Genomic DNA, 16551 nt, shown 5'->3' with positions numbered 1-16551 from the left:
TTCTTTTTTTATCAGCATAGGAACTGCTGAGATGAGTTTTGCATAAACCTCTGTAACCATAAACTTTGATTTAGCTGAAAATTAATTATCATCTTGAATGTACTCTATGATGTGTAGCAACCTTCATTTTCTGTTGCCACAGAATGCTTCAATATATTTCTGATTAAAATACCTAATACCACCCATGATTCACACTCTAAAGCAAATAAGCTGAAAGTTTAAGTAAAGAAAAGTTTGTTTCTTAGATAAACAGAAACAATGTACAGTCAGGTTCTTATTAATTGTAGATTTTTTTTTCTTACCTACGCAGCGAGGTGTTTTATTGTGATTGCTCCATGTACCATCTGGCTGGCAGACTGCAGTAGTAAGTTCTTTGGATGATAGTCTATACCCATCATTGCAAAAGTAAGTAACACGGGTGCCAACTAAGTAATCTGTGGTTAATATTCCACCGTTTACTGGAGCTTTAGGAATTCCACAAGATATTGCTAATTAAAGAGAAACACAAAATATTTTTATTGGTTCTTCCCTGTAAGATGCCTCTGGTCTCAGAGGGTTTACACACTGTGGTATAAACAGGCTCACATTTATACAAACATTAGCTTACTAATGTGTGTTCTAAGCCTAGATTTATTAATTCTCTTTGAATTAAGGAAAACTTAAGGGCAGAAATCTCAGGAAGTTTTGGATCATTACACCTTCTTCAGTGGAAGAGGTAGAAATAAGGACTGTAGTTCACAAACTTGCAGCTATCCATTTAAAATGCAGAAGGTAATCAAAGGAGATGCAATATAGAACATCCAGAAAAAATATTATCATAGTTGAATGCACAAACCAGCAAACTAAGACACTAGAAATCTAGTTTGTATTTCTGGTTTCTTCCAGATGCACTATATAACCTTTGGCAAGGCACCTATACTAACTTCCAACTTTCTATTTTTCCTCTTGCAAAGCAGACACAAAGTACTTACTCTTTGCAAATACTATAAAATTGGTAAATGAAAATGCAAGCAATGTTTCTTTTTTGCTTGTTTGTTTATTTATTAACATTCAGCAGAGAAAAAGCACAAAGAGAAGATATGACTCTATGTAATACTTTCTTTTTTTTTGTATAAAATAAATACTGAATCTTTTCCACATTTTAACACATTTTTTTAACACAGGACAAATAATAATAATAAAAGCTTTTAATTTAGCATTGAAATACCTTACTTTGAAGTGGAATCTTGAATCCTATGAGAGGATTTGTACATAGAAATGACCGGTTAAGCCTCTTGGACCCTCTTGCATTGTGTATAAATAGTTGGGACAGAGAGAGTCTGAACTTGTTGCCCCTACTGTGAGCTGACCTGATGCAAGATAAATCTCCTTCATAAGCAATATAACAACAGCATCAAGGGCCACTGCACTGAAAGTAATAAGGATGACTGAGATAGAGGAAAAGCACTAGTACTATCTCAGCTTGCCAAACAGCAGTGATAAAATCAATGCTAAAATAGGCTTAGTTTCCATAAAAAGAAATCACATATGGCATGTGAAGTTAAAAATGGAACACACTGTATTGAAAAGATCCAGGAAAACTATGATTAGTTTGTTCAGCACCATATCTAAGCAATCATAAAACATATATCTCACAGCTGTCACTATGTCTGGTGGCAACTGGAGACAAGTGCTTTCAGAAAGAAAACAGAAAAATAGTGTTTTAGAAGCAGTCAAGGCTTTGGGAGTGTCACTGAATTCCACTGAATTTCAAGCATACCAAAGAAAACTTTGAAAAGCTTTCAGTTCACTAATTCTTACTGCAAAGATTGGTACATGAAAGTTTGCTGATCCTAGTAAAACATTGTGTATCAAAAGTGACAGCTCAGACTTTCACCTCTCCCCAGTTCCATAATTTTAAGATCAAGAGAGACAAGTTAACTAAACAGATGGCCAAGGAGAGCTTTCAGTAAACATTTGACAAAGCTCTACTACTGCACCTGATTTGGTTGCACTACTGCAACCAAATAAAGCTACAGAGCCCTCCAGACACTAGAATGAAAACATATGACATAGACGGTGTTTATCGTATCTCAAACTCCTCAAGAATTTGGATTAGAGCAATAAACATTGGGCAGACCTCTTCCCTGCAGTGAGGATGCTGACTTTTTTTTTTTTGCTTTTGCTCATATAAGGTGATCATCAAGTCAAACTAAATGATACCAACATCTGCCCCATGTATCATCTTTCCCTAATCTGTAAATTGATAGATTTTTATTGGTCAAGTATATCACCTCCTTCCTAAACATATATCTATGATAAAAGGAGGTTTCAGACTAATGCTTTCTGAATGCAGTCAGCTACCACAAACAACAAAACTTCCAGTAATTAAAACTAGAACAGCCCAGAGTTACTCATGTTCCTGAGGACCAACTAATGCCGTAGTACTGCTTGTGCACATACATACTACAGATTCTATCCCTTTCAGCATTCTTAAAATATACAATCTCAGATATTTCATATATACCTCATAAATTTCATATTTACTATAGAGATCAATATGATTCTTTCAATATTGAATAATTTCAATCAGTAACTTGACTAGAAAAACTTGAGCAAGACCATCTATTTAATAGAATCAACTTTGTGGCATGAGAAAAATATATTTTACCCTTGGCCTTAAATTAATAAAAAATAAGCTTCATCCCAATGTTCAAAATCCTTGATAAGTTTTTTATATGAACATCAAAACTAAAAAGGATTTATTGAGACTTTTAGCTGTCAGCAGCAATAAGCTGAATTTTACCTATGAGCACAGAAATTAAAGATTTAGTTGAGCTATTGCCTTATCCGAAAACCCAACAGGAAAAAAAAAAAAGACAAATAAGAAACACTCAAAGTGTACAAACAAAACAAAACAAAATAAGAATAAGAATAAAAACACAGGTTAATCACTGAAATGTTTGATCACCATATACCAGATTGGGCATTATAAACCATGTCTTCACAAATTGACTTCAGAATCATATTCTAAAAGTCATAACTAGAACACTAAAATCTGCTTTTTTTGTCCGTCAACTTCAGAACACAGTTCCAAATTCAAACATATATACATGAAGTCCTTGAAAGACACTAAGTTATTAGTTTTAGAAGACCACTATCACCTTCCAAATACTTATATGTTGTTTCATATTACAATGGGACTGGGATAAAGCTTTTAAAAATCTTCATTTAAATGTTAAGGAACAATTAAACTTTTCCGCTTTTTTCAAGCAAAAAAAAAATATTATCCACTGTACAAGGGACTTTTGATTCTTGGATGTCCTCTGACTTATTTAAAAAATAAAAATAAAAATAACACTTAGTAGGTGTAGGTTCCTTCTCCTCCAGGAGACAAAATACTGAGCACCAATGACAGCTAAAACCACCTGAGAGCTGATAATATTAAAGGACAATTCCTTTACAAGGAGCATTTCAAGCACAGGCAGGACTACTTCTGAAAATCTCCAGCAGCATAATCCTCTGAACTTCATTACTTGGACATTCGAGCCATGAAGAATGAAGAAATATCATGAAAACTAAGTTTCCTGTAGATTGTCCTGAACATAATCTTAAAAGGAGTCAGCTTTGGAATTTAACAAGTTATTAAATGAATTTTCACACTTATTGCTCTTGCATTTTGCAATAAACAGTGTTATTTTTAATAAATACAAAAAAAAGTTATTGTTAACATACCTGTATTGATTGCTAATTAATATAGGTAACTAATCTACATTAATATTAACACTAGTATCTCAAAAGTAACAAGCATATCTAAAAATATATAAAATTAGGAGATAATTTATTTACACATCAGACATTTGGTCCCAGATTACCATAAATGCATTTTAGCATTATATCAGCCAAAAATGTCATTTCTAAGAAAATATTACCTGTAGATAACAGTTGGAATAGCACAATTTTACCTTTAAGGGCAGTCTTTCTTTATCCCTTTTGTTTGTTTGTTTCGGTATGCCTTAGTGTCTTTGCTTAATAGTCACAAGTATGACGATTTACATAACTCAGATACCTTTACTGACCTAAATTACTGAGATGAATTCTAATTTATTTATGAAGTTTTATTTACTCAACATGAACTACAATTTCCGCTAAACCATTTGTTTGCAATTCTTTCATGAAATTACAAATTATTAATATTGATTTCTGATGAGGCCTGTATGAGACAACACTTATATGAAAGGGAAACATTTCATAATTAAAACCAAGGATCTTGTAATGCTGGGATTAAAAGTAAAATGTAAACAATAACAAATGCTTTAAAATACCTTGAAGCTACTGAGAATCTTTATCATTTGTAAGTATGCTTACATTTGCATGAAGTATAAAGCTTTAATTTTCTTTCCCACAGCATGTTAATTCTCATTCTTTAAAGCCTTTATCATAATCAATTTTCATAATTTTGTTAGTCATAGGAATCTTTGAAACTTTTATTGGCTTTATGATTTCAAAGTTTTGGTATCATTAAAACAGGGACGGATGCATGGATAGACACTACTTTCACATTGCAATTTATTTAAAAACAGATGCCACATAAAAGCTAAAACAGTAAAGTTTGTATTTAATAGTAATTATTGCCACTACTATACTTAAATTAGACTTTAAATAAACTGTCTTTTTTCATGTCAGGAAAAGAGTAATTCTCTATTAACTTTGGAAAAGATTTCAGTTAAATGTTCAACTCTTAGATAGAGGCTTTTCCTTCTGATTCCTCACTGCTGTACTGAGTATTTCCTGCTAAGATATATTTGGGTTTATACATAATATAAAAAAGCTTTCACGAGGTTGAAGTGTTTATCTGGACTTTTCAGCTGAAGTTCTGTAGTGCATGAGATCTGAGGAATGCCTGGTATTATATATTTAGAGCTTTAGAGATCAAGATTTCTATTCATAGAGGTGAAAGAATGAGAACATTAAAAATGTGTTGCTCTAACATAACATTCAATCTTGACAAAAAGCAGCAGTGAAGAACGCTACTGGCATTCATTAGTTACAGGAGGGAATTCGGAATGATGACTCAATAATTGTACAGTTGAAAAATGAAAAATGTAGAGAGAAAGCACTGGTTTAAATAAAGTCAGGAAAACCATCTGCAAGCAGTAAAAAACTGCTTGAAGAAAAATTGAAATAGCATTGTTAAAAACAATGCCAGCTGTGCTGATTCTAGAAGCAATGTATTAATTCTCAATTTTTGATTTCTTAGATCTCTTATTTCCTATAGGATGACATCAATAACAACTACTGTGAGTTGACTGGTAATCTTTGTTTATGTAAAAGACACATAGATTAAAATGGGCTGCATTGGTCTTAAAAACATTTTTCTCAAATTAAAAAAATAATAAAAATGCCTCGTTTTTTCCTATGTGAACATTGCTCATCCATTGCAAAAAAGGGGTATGGGAAAGAAATGGTTAAATTGCCTTTGGTAGTTACACTATAAATGTCAAAATGTGAAGCAGAATAAACTGAAAAGATAAAAAGGGGATGGGCAATTATGACTATATCACAAAGTTCTAAAACCAATAAATCCATAGGTAAAAGAGTTGGAACTACTTTGTGATGAAGCTGTATTTTTCAGATAAAAGGAAGTCTTGGATATGTTCTATTAAAGAACATTAGGGACATTTACTGATAATGTTATCAATCTTTTGATATCAGAGATGGTATCATATATCTTCCATATGCAGGATAATTTTCACATTGGCAAGGCAAGCGGAAGCTTAGATGCAGAAGTGATGCATTGAATCAGGCTATTTCTGAGGGGCTTTTGCAATAATAATGTCGGGAGGGCATAAATATAACCACAAACACTTCCCTCACACAGGAATTGCTAGAAGAATCAAATGAAGTCCCTATCACGTTTCAAAGTTAACCCTCATTAAATGAACAATTATAACTAATTGCTATTAATATATTATATTAAAATTTACATTACAGCAATAGTTAGTCTAAGAGTCTTTGTATGATCAAACACCATGAGGTTGCTAAGCATTTAATTCCACTTGTTCTTGAAGCATATCTTTGAACAGCACAACTACTTCCATTACTGAACTCCAATCACTGTACTCTATTATACTGTTGGCAATAATTACCTGCCTGCATTTTTATACAGAGGAATGAACATTAAATGGTCACCTCATGTTCACTTTAAGTCAGAAAACTGATGGCTTATACTAGAAAAGAAAAAAAAAAATTGCAAGTTATAATGATACAATTACCTTGACAAGCGGGGACTGGCACATCCCATGAATAATAACCATATGGAGACTTCCTGCACACAGCAGTGCTTTTTCCAATGAGCCGAAAACCTCGATCACAAGCCCAGCGGACCATACTGTTGAGCTGCCCACCTGTCTGACTGACTATGAAACCATGTGGAGGAGACTCTGGAGTGCTACAATAGAGAGCTTTAAACACAAATATTAAACAAATAAAAGATGCACTTAGGAGCCAGATGACAGTTCTTGACAAACTCTTATTGAACTCAGTGGGTATCTGATAATGAGATGAGCAATATATCAACAGAAAGTTGTATTTTAATCATGCACTAGTCAAACACTAAGTATAAAGGTAAAAGAACAGAGTCTTTTAGTGCTTTGAGAGGAAGTAAAAGGTGGTAGTTCTATAATTACCTTTTACAACCTTATTTTTTAAGACAGAGAATTTTAGTCCAATCTCAAAAGTTTCTGCAATATACAAAATGATCTGAAGAAGGAACCATCAAAGGCATCCTACACAGAACCCTTTTTGTTTTTTTTTTCTGGTCCTAGCAAAGTTCAAGTTCTATAATTCTGTGAACTAGCACATGTAAATAATAGTTTTTAATCATATTTATGAGTGCTACTAAAATGCATATCAAAAACAATAAATCTGTATTTTCCTCTTTGTGATTTGTTGACAACCTGAGAAGCCCTACAGAAGTCTTATCTGGATATTATGCAAAAAAAAGGCAAAAAATTTTTTCAAAACAACATCTAGAAATCTTTATAAGAGCAAAAAGATCATTGAAAGATACAGACATCTCTTCTTCTTTAGTGTAGGAGGAAATATTTTGCTGTTTTTCTGCAAGGTACGGACCACTCACTAGCTGTTATTTCCTGTTCAAGTCTCAATATCCTTGTTACACTGATAGTAAACAGATCATATTAAGAGATTTTTCATCTTATTTTTAAAGGATCCAGTGAATTTTATCTAACTATATAATAAACATATTTTAGCTCTCAGAAAACCATGCCCTCCTTGAGAAAAAGATGACACTACTACTTCATGGGCTTTTGTACCAAGCCTAATTATTTTATTATACTTATGGTCTACGTTTTTTTCCCACTTTGTACAGTGAAATTTTGTTATACCATTAAATTAATAATTCAATCGAAAATGTTCTATAGCTCCTATCTCTGATATTTTTCATTCTTTATATTTTGTGTCTTTGGTCATGCTACAAAATTCATGTTCAAATTTTGTGAAATTGCTATAAATTACAACAGATTTAGCTTAGTCTGAGTATGGAGTGCTACTTATCTATCTGCAAAAAATGGGTAATTCATAATAATCCAATTAAAATAACAATATAAAAATTAGTCTTTGTTAAGTATCAACTTCACTTACTGTTTGCACATGTGGTGTCTACATTTAGATTTTTTATTATTATTATTATTTCATAAGATCAGCATCACTGGGTTCACACCCAATTTAAATCAACTGGAATTCCTTTCAGTTTCAGTAACTGATGTCACAAAGCATATCTTATGTTATCCTTTTCACACAAATAAATATATTCTATATTGAGATATTATACATATTTAAGAAAATAATAATTTACGTACCTACATATCTTATCCTGAAACCTTTTTTATTTGTGCCATGATCCGCTGACCACCGGAGAAATACCTCATGACCATTGCTAGTTATATTTAAAGAAGACGAATAGTCCCCACTGAGAGAAATGAGCAATGGGCTATGACTATTTGGTCCTTGACACAAGCAAGAAAAAAAACAGGAGTTACAAAGTTTAAAATCACATGCAGTAAATTATAGGCATGCAGTTAACATACTTTAAATATATATTCCAAGCAAATGGTAAAATAATCACATTGAAATATGGAAGTTAACATTATATGATACACAATGCAGAAGGTATTTATAATCCAACAAATCTTTTTAGCACAACAAACCCAAAGATGTGCTTATTTAACTGCTTTTTTACACTTAAATTCATCATGGTATGCATAACGTTATTTAGGAGTGGCACCATAGATGTAATATAAAAATACACATAAATATATAAAGTATCATCCAAAGTAGTGCAGCCTATAGTTACCATCAAACACCTCAAGTATATCAAATTCCTTTTCTGTCTGGAAGAACTCGAAGAACATGCTGATATTATAACCCTTTTCCACAGTAATGGTCCAAGCACACATCTGCAGATTTGGGTAGCTGTCAGGATAACCAGGGCTCAGTATGATTCCTGTTGAATCCAGACGCATTTCATTGGCTGGACAGAGCACTGTGAAGTGGATTAATTGATTAAAAAGAATATATAAGTAAGTAAGTCGTCTATTTGTATGTATCATATGATTTGGTTTGGCTTGGTTTTAAATATCTCCATTGTTTGATTTTATTGCATTAAATATAGAAAGACTGGCATTTAGGAACTAAGGTGGTTGTAGAAAAAATATCTAAAATACTATATATGGAAAATAAATGTGCAACCTTCAGAAATTATTTACCCATGACATTTTTTCTTCTTTCACTGTCTAGAAGATTTTCTAGAAGATATATTGGTGTATATCTTCTAGAAGATACATGATATCTGATATATTTTAGGTTGTACTTAAAAATTAATTGTTGCATTATTCAGAAAAAGAACCACAGATCTTATTCTTATTCCTATTCCTATCACTATAACTATCACTATTTTTTAGATTACTATCTACCACGAACAATAGTTATAGGAGAGGTTCTGCAATGAAAGCCAGCGTTGGTGACACTGTATGATCTTTAGTTTTCAGACTCTAAATAAGCAAGTAGTCAATCCCTCCTAAAAGCTCCAAGAACATTGGTATATCTACAGCGTACAATGCAGTACTATGCCTGTGGCCTAGAAACAGCAGATATAGTTCAGACCGACATTTCATTGTGACTAATTAGCCCGGACTCTCAGCAGGACTGACTGGACAGGAAGCATGATTGTGACAGGGCAGCTATCTTGCTTTTGGATCTAGAGAAACCTCATACAATGCTAATTTATCAGAAAAAAAAATCATTTTAAATTCTGTTTCTCGGTCTCTATACACAGTATATTGCCATTTTACCAGATGAAGAAGGAAAGAATTTCTGAAAATCAAAGAAGTCTATCAGTCAAGACATTAGTGTTCTCTTCCTGAATGTGCTACAGACATTCGAGCTAACTTTAGGATACTCATATACTTATAAGGAAGCTTGTGAGAAAACAAAGATTAAAAAAAAATCCACATAACAACCTGGTATATATATTTTTAAATCCCATACTCTTCATTATCCTTCGGTTAAGCATAACAGATATATAACTGTGTCTCATATGCTATGTACACACAATTTACATCTAGAAATCACTTTCTTTTTTGTAGGATGTATGCAACTAATTTTTTAGTTACACTTTCACGTTTCTGAAATTGGGCACTCTCAAGTTCAGACAACCTGATGCTTTCCTCCTAAACAAGGGCAGATTGTTTCCCAGATGACTGGATCTAAGGCAGCTGAAGAAGAAACTTGAAGAAACGAACCCTAAAGATCTCAACTTCTTAATAGCTGACAGCTTTTTTCCCAAATTCAACTCTAGGGAAGAAGAAAGGAAACTTGATTTACCCTGGTCTCTAAAACACTGTTGGGAAAGGCTGGACCCCATAACATGAGAGTGTCTCCTGTAGGGATGAAAGAAGATGCTTGCTCCATCCCTGCTGGCTTATTCAGCAGGCCTTACTTTTATCTCTTTCCTAAGAGTTGTTTTTTTATTTGCAACACCACAGTCTGCAGTTATTCATTATCCACCTACAGCTGTGCTGGAAAATATAAAACAACTCTAGCTGTATTAACCATCAAAGTTCAAGGAAGGATAGAAGACGTTAGCATGGTAAATGGATATTTGTGAAAAAAATAATATCACTATTGCTGAAATTCAGCAAAATCAGGTTAAAAAACACAGAGTGTGACAGAGATTTGATTTTGAGTTAATCCATTGGATCTATGCAGTACAGTAAACATCAGAATTAAGAGTGTTTGAAACAGTGAACCTGTATTTGCATGGTGATCTGTTCAGGCTAATGGACACGATTCTTCTTGATTCTGCCCAGAACAAAAGTTGCTATTTATCTTCTGCTCTTCTGTATGTGAAGTACTGGATTTACCTTAACATCTTAGTTTCGTTTTATTTTGTCAGACAGAAGAGGTTCACTTACATTCTGAGCATTTTCTCTTGGACTGGAAGGTACTTCACTGGAGCATTATCATGACATTTTCGATAAGCTAAATAAAAATAGTTGACATTACCATGCTACTGAGATGTCTTTCAAGATTTGCTTTTACTTCAGGATATATTTATCAGTAACTTACAGTTTATTCAGGGCAGAGAAAATTTTAACAGAAGGCTAAAAATCCAGCATTTATATTCAAAAGTAGTACTTATATGAAAGTGAATTAATAGTCAGCACCTACATACATAGAAACAAAAATAATGGGGTCTTTTTTTTCCTCAGAGGCAGTGAAAGCAATTCTGTCCTATTAAATATGAAAATAAGGCTTTTATTTTGGCTTCTAAGAATCAGGCTTCTAAGTCACTGGACTTTAGAGAAAGAAAAACAGCTCACAGAAAAGCAAAGAAAGTAATAAAAATCTTCTTTCATAAATAAAACTCAAATAATAGATAAGAATCTGACTATATAAAGTATCTGTCACTTTCAAAAATTATCATCTAATTGCTCTTAAAAACAAACAAACAAACAAACAAAAACTTGCTCCCCGTGTTAGTCTCTGTTAATAAAGAAGAGATTGACTTTAACACTTCCTTACTACAAGAGAATAACTGAAGTTCATCATTCTATAATCTGACTGACAAAATTACACTGGGCCAGTGATGATTCAGTCTTTACCAGATGACAGAAATGATCCCCTTCAGTAGATGAAAGAACTCATCCTCTCAAGCTTTTATATATATGTGTGTGTGTGTGTATGTACGTGTGTGTGTGTATACATACATAGAGACAGAAAGGGAGATAGAGTGAAAGGAGAGAGAGAGGTCAGGAAGAGCATTGTATTCTGGCTGCACATGTTTATTTACAGCTAATTTTGCTATCTCCACATGACACTGCTTTGAAAAGTTTTTTCAGGCCTCAAAGAGGTCCTTTTAGGATCCCTTTCTATGCGTCCCTGATGAATTGTATAGAGAACTAACAGACCTACAATGAATTCCCCTAGGAACCAGGTAGCTAAGTTATTTTACAGATGCAAGCTATTGTAGCTGAGGCATAGCTGAGAGTCATCACCCAAGAATTTTCTAAGATTCCCATAATTATAATGCAAAATCCAGTTTGAATCCTTTTATTCTGAGTCTTTCATTTCACCCTGAAAGTACAACTTAGTTTCAAGGAAAAGGAAGAGGAAAGCTAGATTCTGGACATGGGAGATATTCTATTTTAACAGAAGATGACAGCAATTATCTACCTTCCTAACCTAGGTGGCCCAACTGAAAACTCTGAACTGAATATTGTAGTCATAATTAAGAGATAGTAATGCTTAAAGTCACAATAAATACTCTGAAATTTTTAAAATTATTAAGAAACTGTAAAAAAAAATTGTAAATGCAGTGGATTCATTCATAATTACTTAGTACTACTAGTTAATAAAACTTTGATCATGAGATAGACAATAAACCCAGACATTGGCATTTTTCATTTAATAAAATGTAAGCAATTGTATTTATTATTAACTGATTTGAGAAAGTAGTATAATATTAACATTGTAATAATGTATAATATTAATTGTAAGAGCAGATGGATCATAAAAGAATAGCATAACAAATAGCTGGATCAAGAATGTTTGTAATTTATAGAGATTATACTTTTCTGAGGCTGGATTTTTGTCTCTTTGTCCTAAATACTTATAACCACATGTCCTTATTTCTCTCTCTCAATACTTGGATGAAATAGCCAGAAACCACAGATACGTGTCATCACATTTAATTGAGATTCCAATTTTTGATATAAAGCTTTGAAAGTTTTCCTCCATTCCCTAGTCAGTACTACATAAAACCTCTCACATTTTTTTCAAAAGGTATGACAAATTTCTACTCTGGCAACACACCACATCTCAGCTTAATAAGAACTTGTTTAAACTGTGAGATGTTGGTGGTTGTCAAAACTGTAACCTTGTTTTAACCTTAACAATGAACTATTGACATATTTACTCAGAGTTTGCAAGAAAGATAGAAAATATAAAGACACGTGCATGTACGTACATAAAAACATCATTCTTTAGCATACAGTGAATAAAAATATAAAACATTGAAATTGCACTTTAAACCCATAATAATTTCATGATCTCATTCAACTAAATATAAGCTATGTTATAATGAATTTTTAAAATCTTCATATGAATTACCCTACTGATACATTGTAGAGAAAATGATAGTTTAACTGTGCCATTTTTTGTAAAGAGGAAGTGAAGGGTAGTTTTCAGCTCTGAAAAAGAAGAGGACAAACCTTGACAGGTAGGTGGTGCTCCGTCCATCTGAAGTCTTTCTCCTAGTCGACAGGTCAGAATCTCATTACCAACCAATGTAAAGCCTGGTTGACACTGGTACCTTATTATGTCTCCTGTTTGATAAAAAAGGATACCATTAAGCAGCAATTATCTAGGACTTCTAACTTTGAAAACATTATTGATTAATGAAGTTCCTTGCTGACATACATAATGGACAAAATGACCTCTGGCATAAACAACTTAGACAGATTAGTTTAAGCAAATGTTGTGGTAAATGAGCTTTGTCACACACACTATTCTGCATCTATCACTGTTTTCCACCACAATGTTAGCTGGATAATATGTCTGGCTCTGACTGATGCCAGACAAGCTGGTGCCCATAAAGCTTTAAGTGATATTGGATAATCATTGTGGAACCAAACTAAAAGACAAGAAAAATTAAGTAATTCCTACAGTCTTATAGGAAAAAAAAAAAACATAAGAAATACATTTAATTAATGATAAACGAATTTGGCATGATCAGAATAAGAAACTGTGTTTGCTTGTTTTTGTTTGTTTTTGTTTTTTTTCTTAATAAAGTATTCATATAGTTTTTATAGTAAAAATGTAAATGTACAAAGTAAAAATGCTTGTAACTCAGAAGTTCTCACAAGCTTAGTTAAAGACAAAAATATAGATGAAAGAACAGAAAAAAGTATATAGGTGATACTTTTTTTTGCCACCAATTATTAACAAATAGATGAAACTTAAGAATTTTCTTTTTTGCCATAATGTAAGCAGAAACATGCAGTCATAGAATCATAGAATCATAGAATGCTTAGGGTTGGAAGGGACCTCTAGAGATCATCTAGTCCAACCCCCCTGCATACGCAGAGACACCTAGAGCACGTGGCACAGGACTGCATCCAAGCAGGTTTTGAAGATCTCCAGAGAAGGAGTCAAACATCCCATCTTACACAGAGACACAGTGAGGCAAACAGAAGGACAATATTTCAATATTGAAGGATAGGTGGCTAATTCATGTTGTTAACACATCTTTTAAAGTTAGAATGTCATCCCCTCCTTGGATTCTCCTCAATTTGTTGTTACTCCTCATCTCACAAAACCATATTTGAGATACAATACATACCATCACCAACAATTTTTTTCTAATCAAAAAATAAATTTATTTTAAAAACTCTAACTAGGGATATTTTGATAATATTTCATTGATGCTTCTGAGAAAAAACAATTCCAAATGTTTAATTTGTTATATTATTATGTGTATTAAATGTATTCATGTATTCAAATATTCTTAGATTTCAATATAAAAGCATTATAGAAAATTTATTTTAAAATGCACTTAATTGGAAAGAAGTTACTGAGATACTTAAATGTAATAGCTGAAACAGCTATTACTCTATAGTGAGGAAGAATTGAGGGAGATGACAGTATATTTTCAAATCTAGATATAACAAATTCTAGGCATGATTTACATTTTGAAAAATAATAAATTTCTGTTCATGGCAGTCACGGCTATTGCTTTCATTTTTTCTCACATTACCTATTTCAAATTCATCATCTTCAGTCAAAATTTCAGCATTTGGTATATTTGCTGGAGGTTGGCAGACCCGAAGTTGGTAGGCTATTAAAAGGAAGATAGCACAGTTAATATCCCCATACTTCCATGATTAGTAGAGGCACAGGAATGTAACTGAGTTAACAAGGTAACAAGATAAAAATAAGCAATTATTTTAGAATTTTAACAGAATAAAAAAGAAAGAAAACAGTATCAGTAATAAAAATGAGAAAGTGGAAGGTGAATTCACCTTCTTAAATACCTATGTAATTTTGAAGTCAACACTCCCTGCATAAATAACCTAGCAAGTCTTAGAAATAGTTGCAAATTTTCTTACTGAGGTTAACATTCAAGTGCAAGAGTTGTTTGATTTTTTTATTTTATTATTTTTTTATTTATGCAATTACTTTCCTTATTTACAAAAGCTATCCTTGATATATTTCTACTCCTGAACTCTTCCCCTCTTGACACCACTTATAAAAAAGATAAGTGTTAAAAGACTGTGGAAGAATTGCTTGAAAAGAGAAACTTAGAGAAAACTAGGAAAACTAGGGCCTAGCAGTAGTTTTGGCATTACAGAAGCTCGCTTGGGGTGATACACAGTTGCCACTTCCAGGATGGCTGGTGCGCACGGACTCTGCTCCTCCACGGTTCCCTGGGCAGCACAACCTGCCCTCCTTGCAGCTGCAAAGGGGAGTAACAGAGGATGGAGCGGAGTGAAGACACCGCGGCCAAACTCTGTTGCACTCCCTGCGCTGGGCTGCTGATAAGCTGCACAGTGGCTGTCTAATGGGAGATATAGGCTGAGCCAGCAAAGGTGGCAAATCACTCCTTTTGGATGAACTTTGCTTGAACTTTGCTCATTATAAGCTCATTATAATGTCAAAACACACCTCCATCTCAAAAGATAACCACCCCCAAGGAACAACCACTCCTCCCTGAGCATGCGCTCTAGATTTTCGATTGACTGTACCTTTAAATGAAAGCAAGAAACTTTTTCATCAATCAATAACAATAATAAGTATGACTCTAGTCACTCAAGCTCCACCTGAATGTAAAGAAAAGTATAAAAGGTGAACTAAGGATGAAAAGGTGGAGGGAAGATTCCATCGTAACTCTTGGGTCAGTCAACGGCCTGATCCCCCTTTCCTCCCCTTGGACTGGCGTGCCGCCTGAGGAGACTCGAGACTGAGAGCCCTCTCCCATCTTCTGGGGTGAGTGATGATTGCACATTTGCACGCCAGAGCTAGCGAAAAATCCCACGCTGTCGCAGAAAATTTCCTGTAGTGACATCTGAAATCTGCTTTGTAAATGTTGCATTTGAGTAAATCATGCTGTTTGTGAACTCGACTATTTGTTTGGTAGGTGACTGGACCTACCGCTGATGGACTGTTACTGAATCAGATACCACCAGACTCAGGTGTATTTGATATCTCCTTCCCGCCCCCTCCACCCCTACTTTCAAACAGCAACAAAGACAAAACAGTCCACTAAGTATAATCCCTTATGGACAGAAGTATTTTGAATGTGATGTAGATCAAATATCTCTAGATAAGACCAAAGAGAACTAATTCCTCTGAAATTAACAAATTAGAAGCTAGTTATTATGCTTCAGATACAAATTCTTCTAAGATGTTTTAGTAGTGTCCTATTGACTTGTTACTTTCCTTAGAACTTTTCTTAGACAAAACAGCAAAATATTCCTAGCTAACTAATAGTCATGTATAGATACAGGTAAATATAGCCACATATATTGATAAAGGCAAAGATTCTGTTGATTCTTCACACACTGCAACATGGAACTTAGATAACCAGGTCTGGAACTGAAATTCTGAAAACTCCTGCTTGGTCCTACAGGAATCAATACTTCATAAGCAAATTGGAAGTTATTGCTGCTGTTTCTTCATTGTGGACATTAGTTTTGTTGTTGTTGCTATTTCTAGCAAATTTTGTCTAATTCTCCTATTTTTTTTTCTGTGTGCACCTTGGTTTTATTCAGTTTAAAAGTAGAACTCTAGTCCAAAAATCTGATCAGGATCCAGAAAATAGACTGTTATCTATATTGCCTGAGTACCTAAGTGCACTCTTGCTGTTGAATTTGTTTCACTGTAATAATAGGAATGGAAGAGATTCTTGGCCTAGGAATAACTGCAAAATGTCCTCTAAGTGACCTGAGCCAGGGAGGTTGGAACTACATGGTCTCCAGAAGTCATTTCCAA

The 16551-nt window shown here is 33.6% G+C and overlaps 1 protein-coding gene across 3 annotated transcripts in view; it reads right to left on the bottom strand.

The window, feature by feature from the left end:
- The window catches only part of CSMD3 (CUB and Sushi multiple domains 3), a 574767-nt gene that overhangs the window by 65119 nt on the left and 493097 nt on the right, over positions 1-16551 (bottom strand). For all 3 annotated transcript variants that reach the window (XM_088523156.1, XM_088523167.1, XM_088523178.1), the window contains 6 exons: positions 14318-14398; positions 12774-12887; positions 8357-8545; positions 7863-8009; positions 6255-6443; positions 303-488 (listed from right to left, as the gene is read on the bottom strand). In XM_088523156.1, coding sequence (XP_088379282.1) covers positions 303-488; positions 6255-6443; positions 7863-8009; positions 8357-8545; positions 12774-12887; positions 14318-14398 — 906 coding nt within the window. The remainder of the gene's footprint in view (positions 1-302; positions 489-6254; positions 6444-7862; positions 8010-8356; positions 8546-12773; positions 12888-14317; positions 14399-16551) is intronic.

Source organism: Tinamus guttatus, unplaced genomic scaffold (genome assembly GCF_059628265.1).
Source record: "Tinamus guttatus ecotype Peru unplaced genomic scaffold, ASM5962826v1 Tinamus_guttatus_pri_ptg000012l, whole genome shotgun sequence".
Lineage (NCBI taxonomy): Eukaryota > Metazoa > Chordata > Aves > Tinamiformes > Tinamidae > Tinamus > Tinamus guttatus.
Note: the sequence above shows the minus strand (reverse complement) of the source record. Positions and strands in the feature narration are given on the sequence as shown.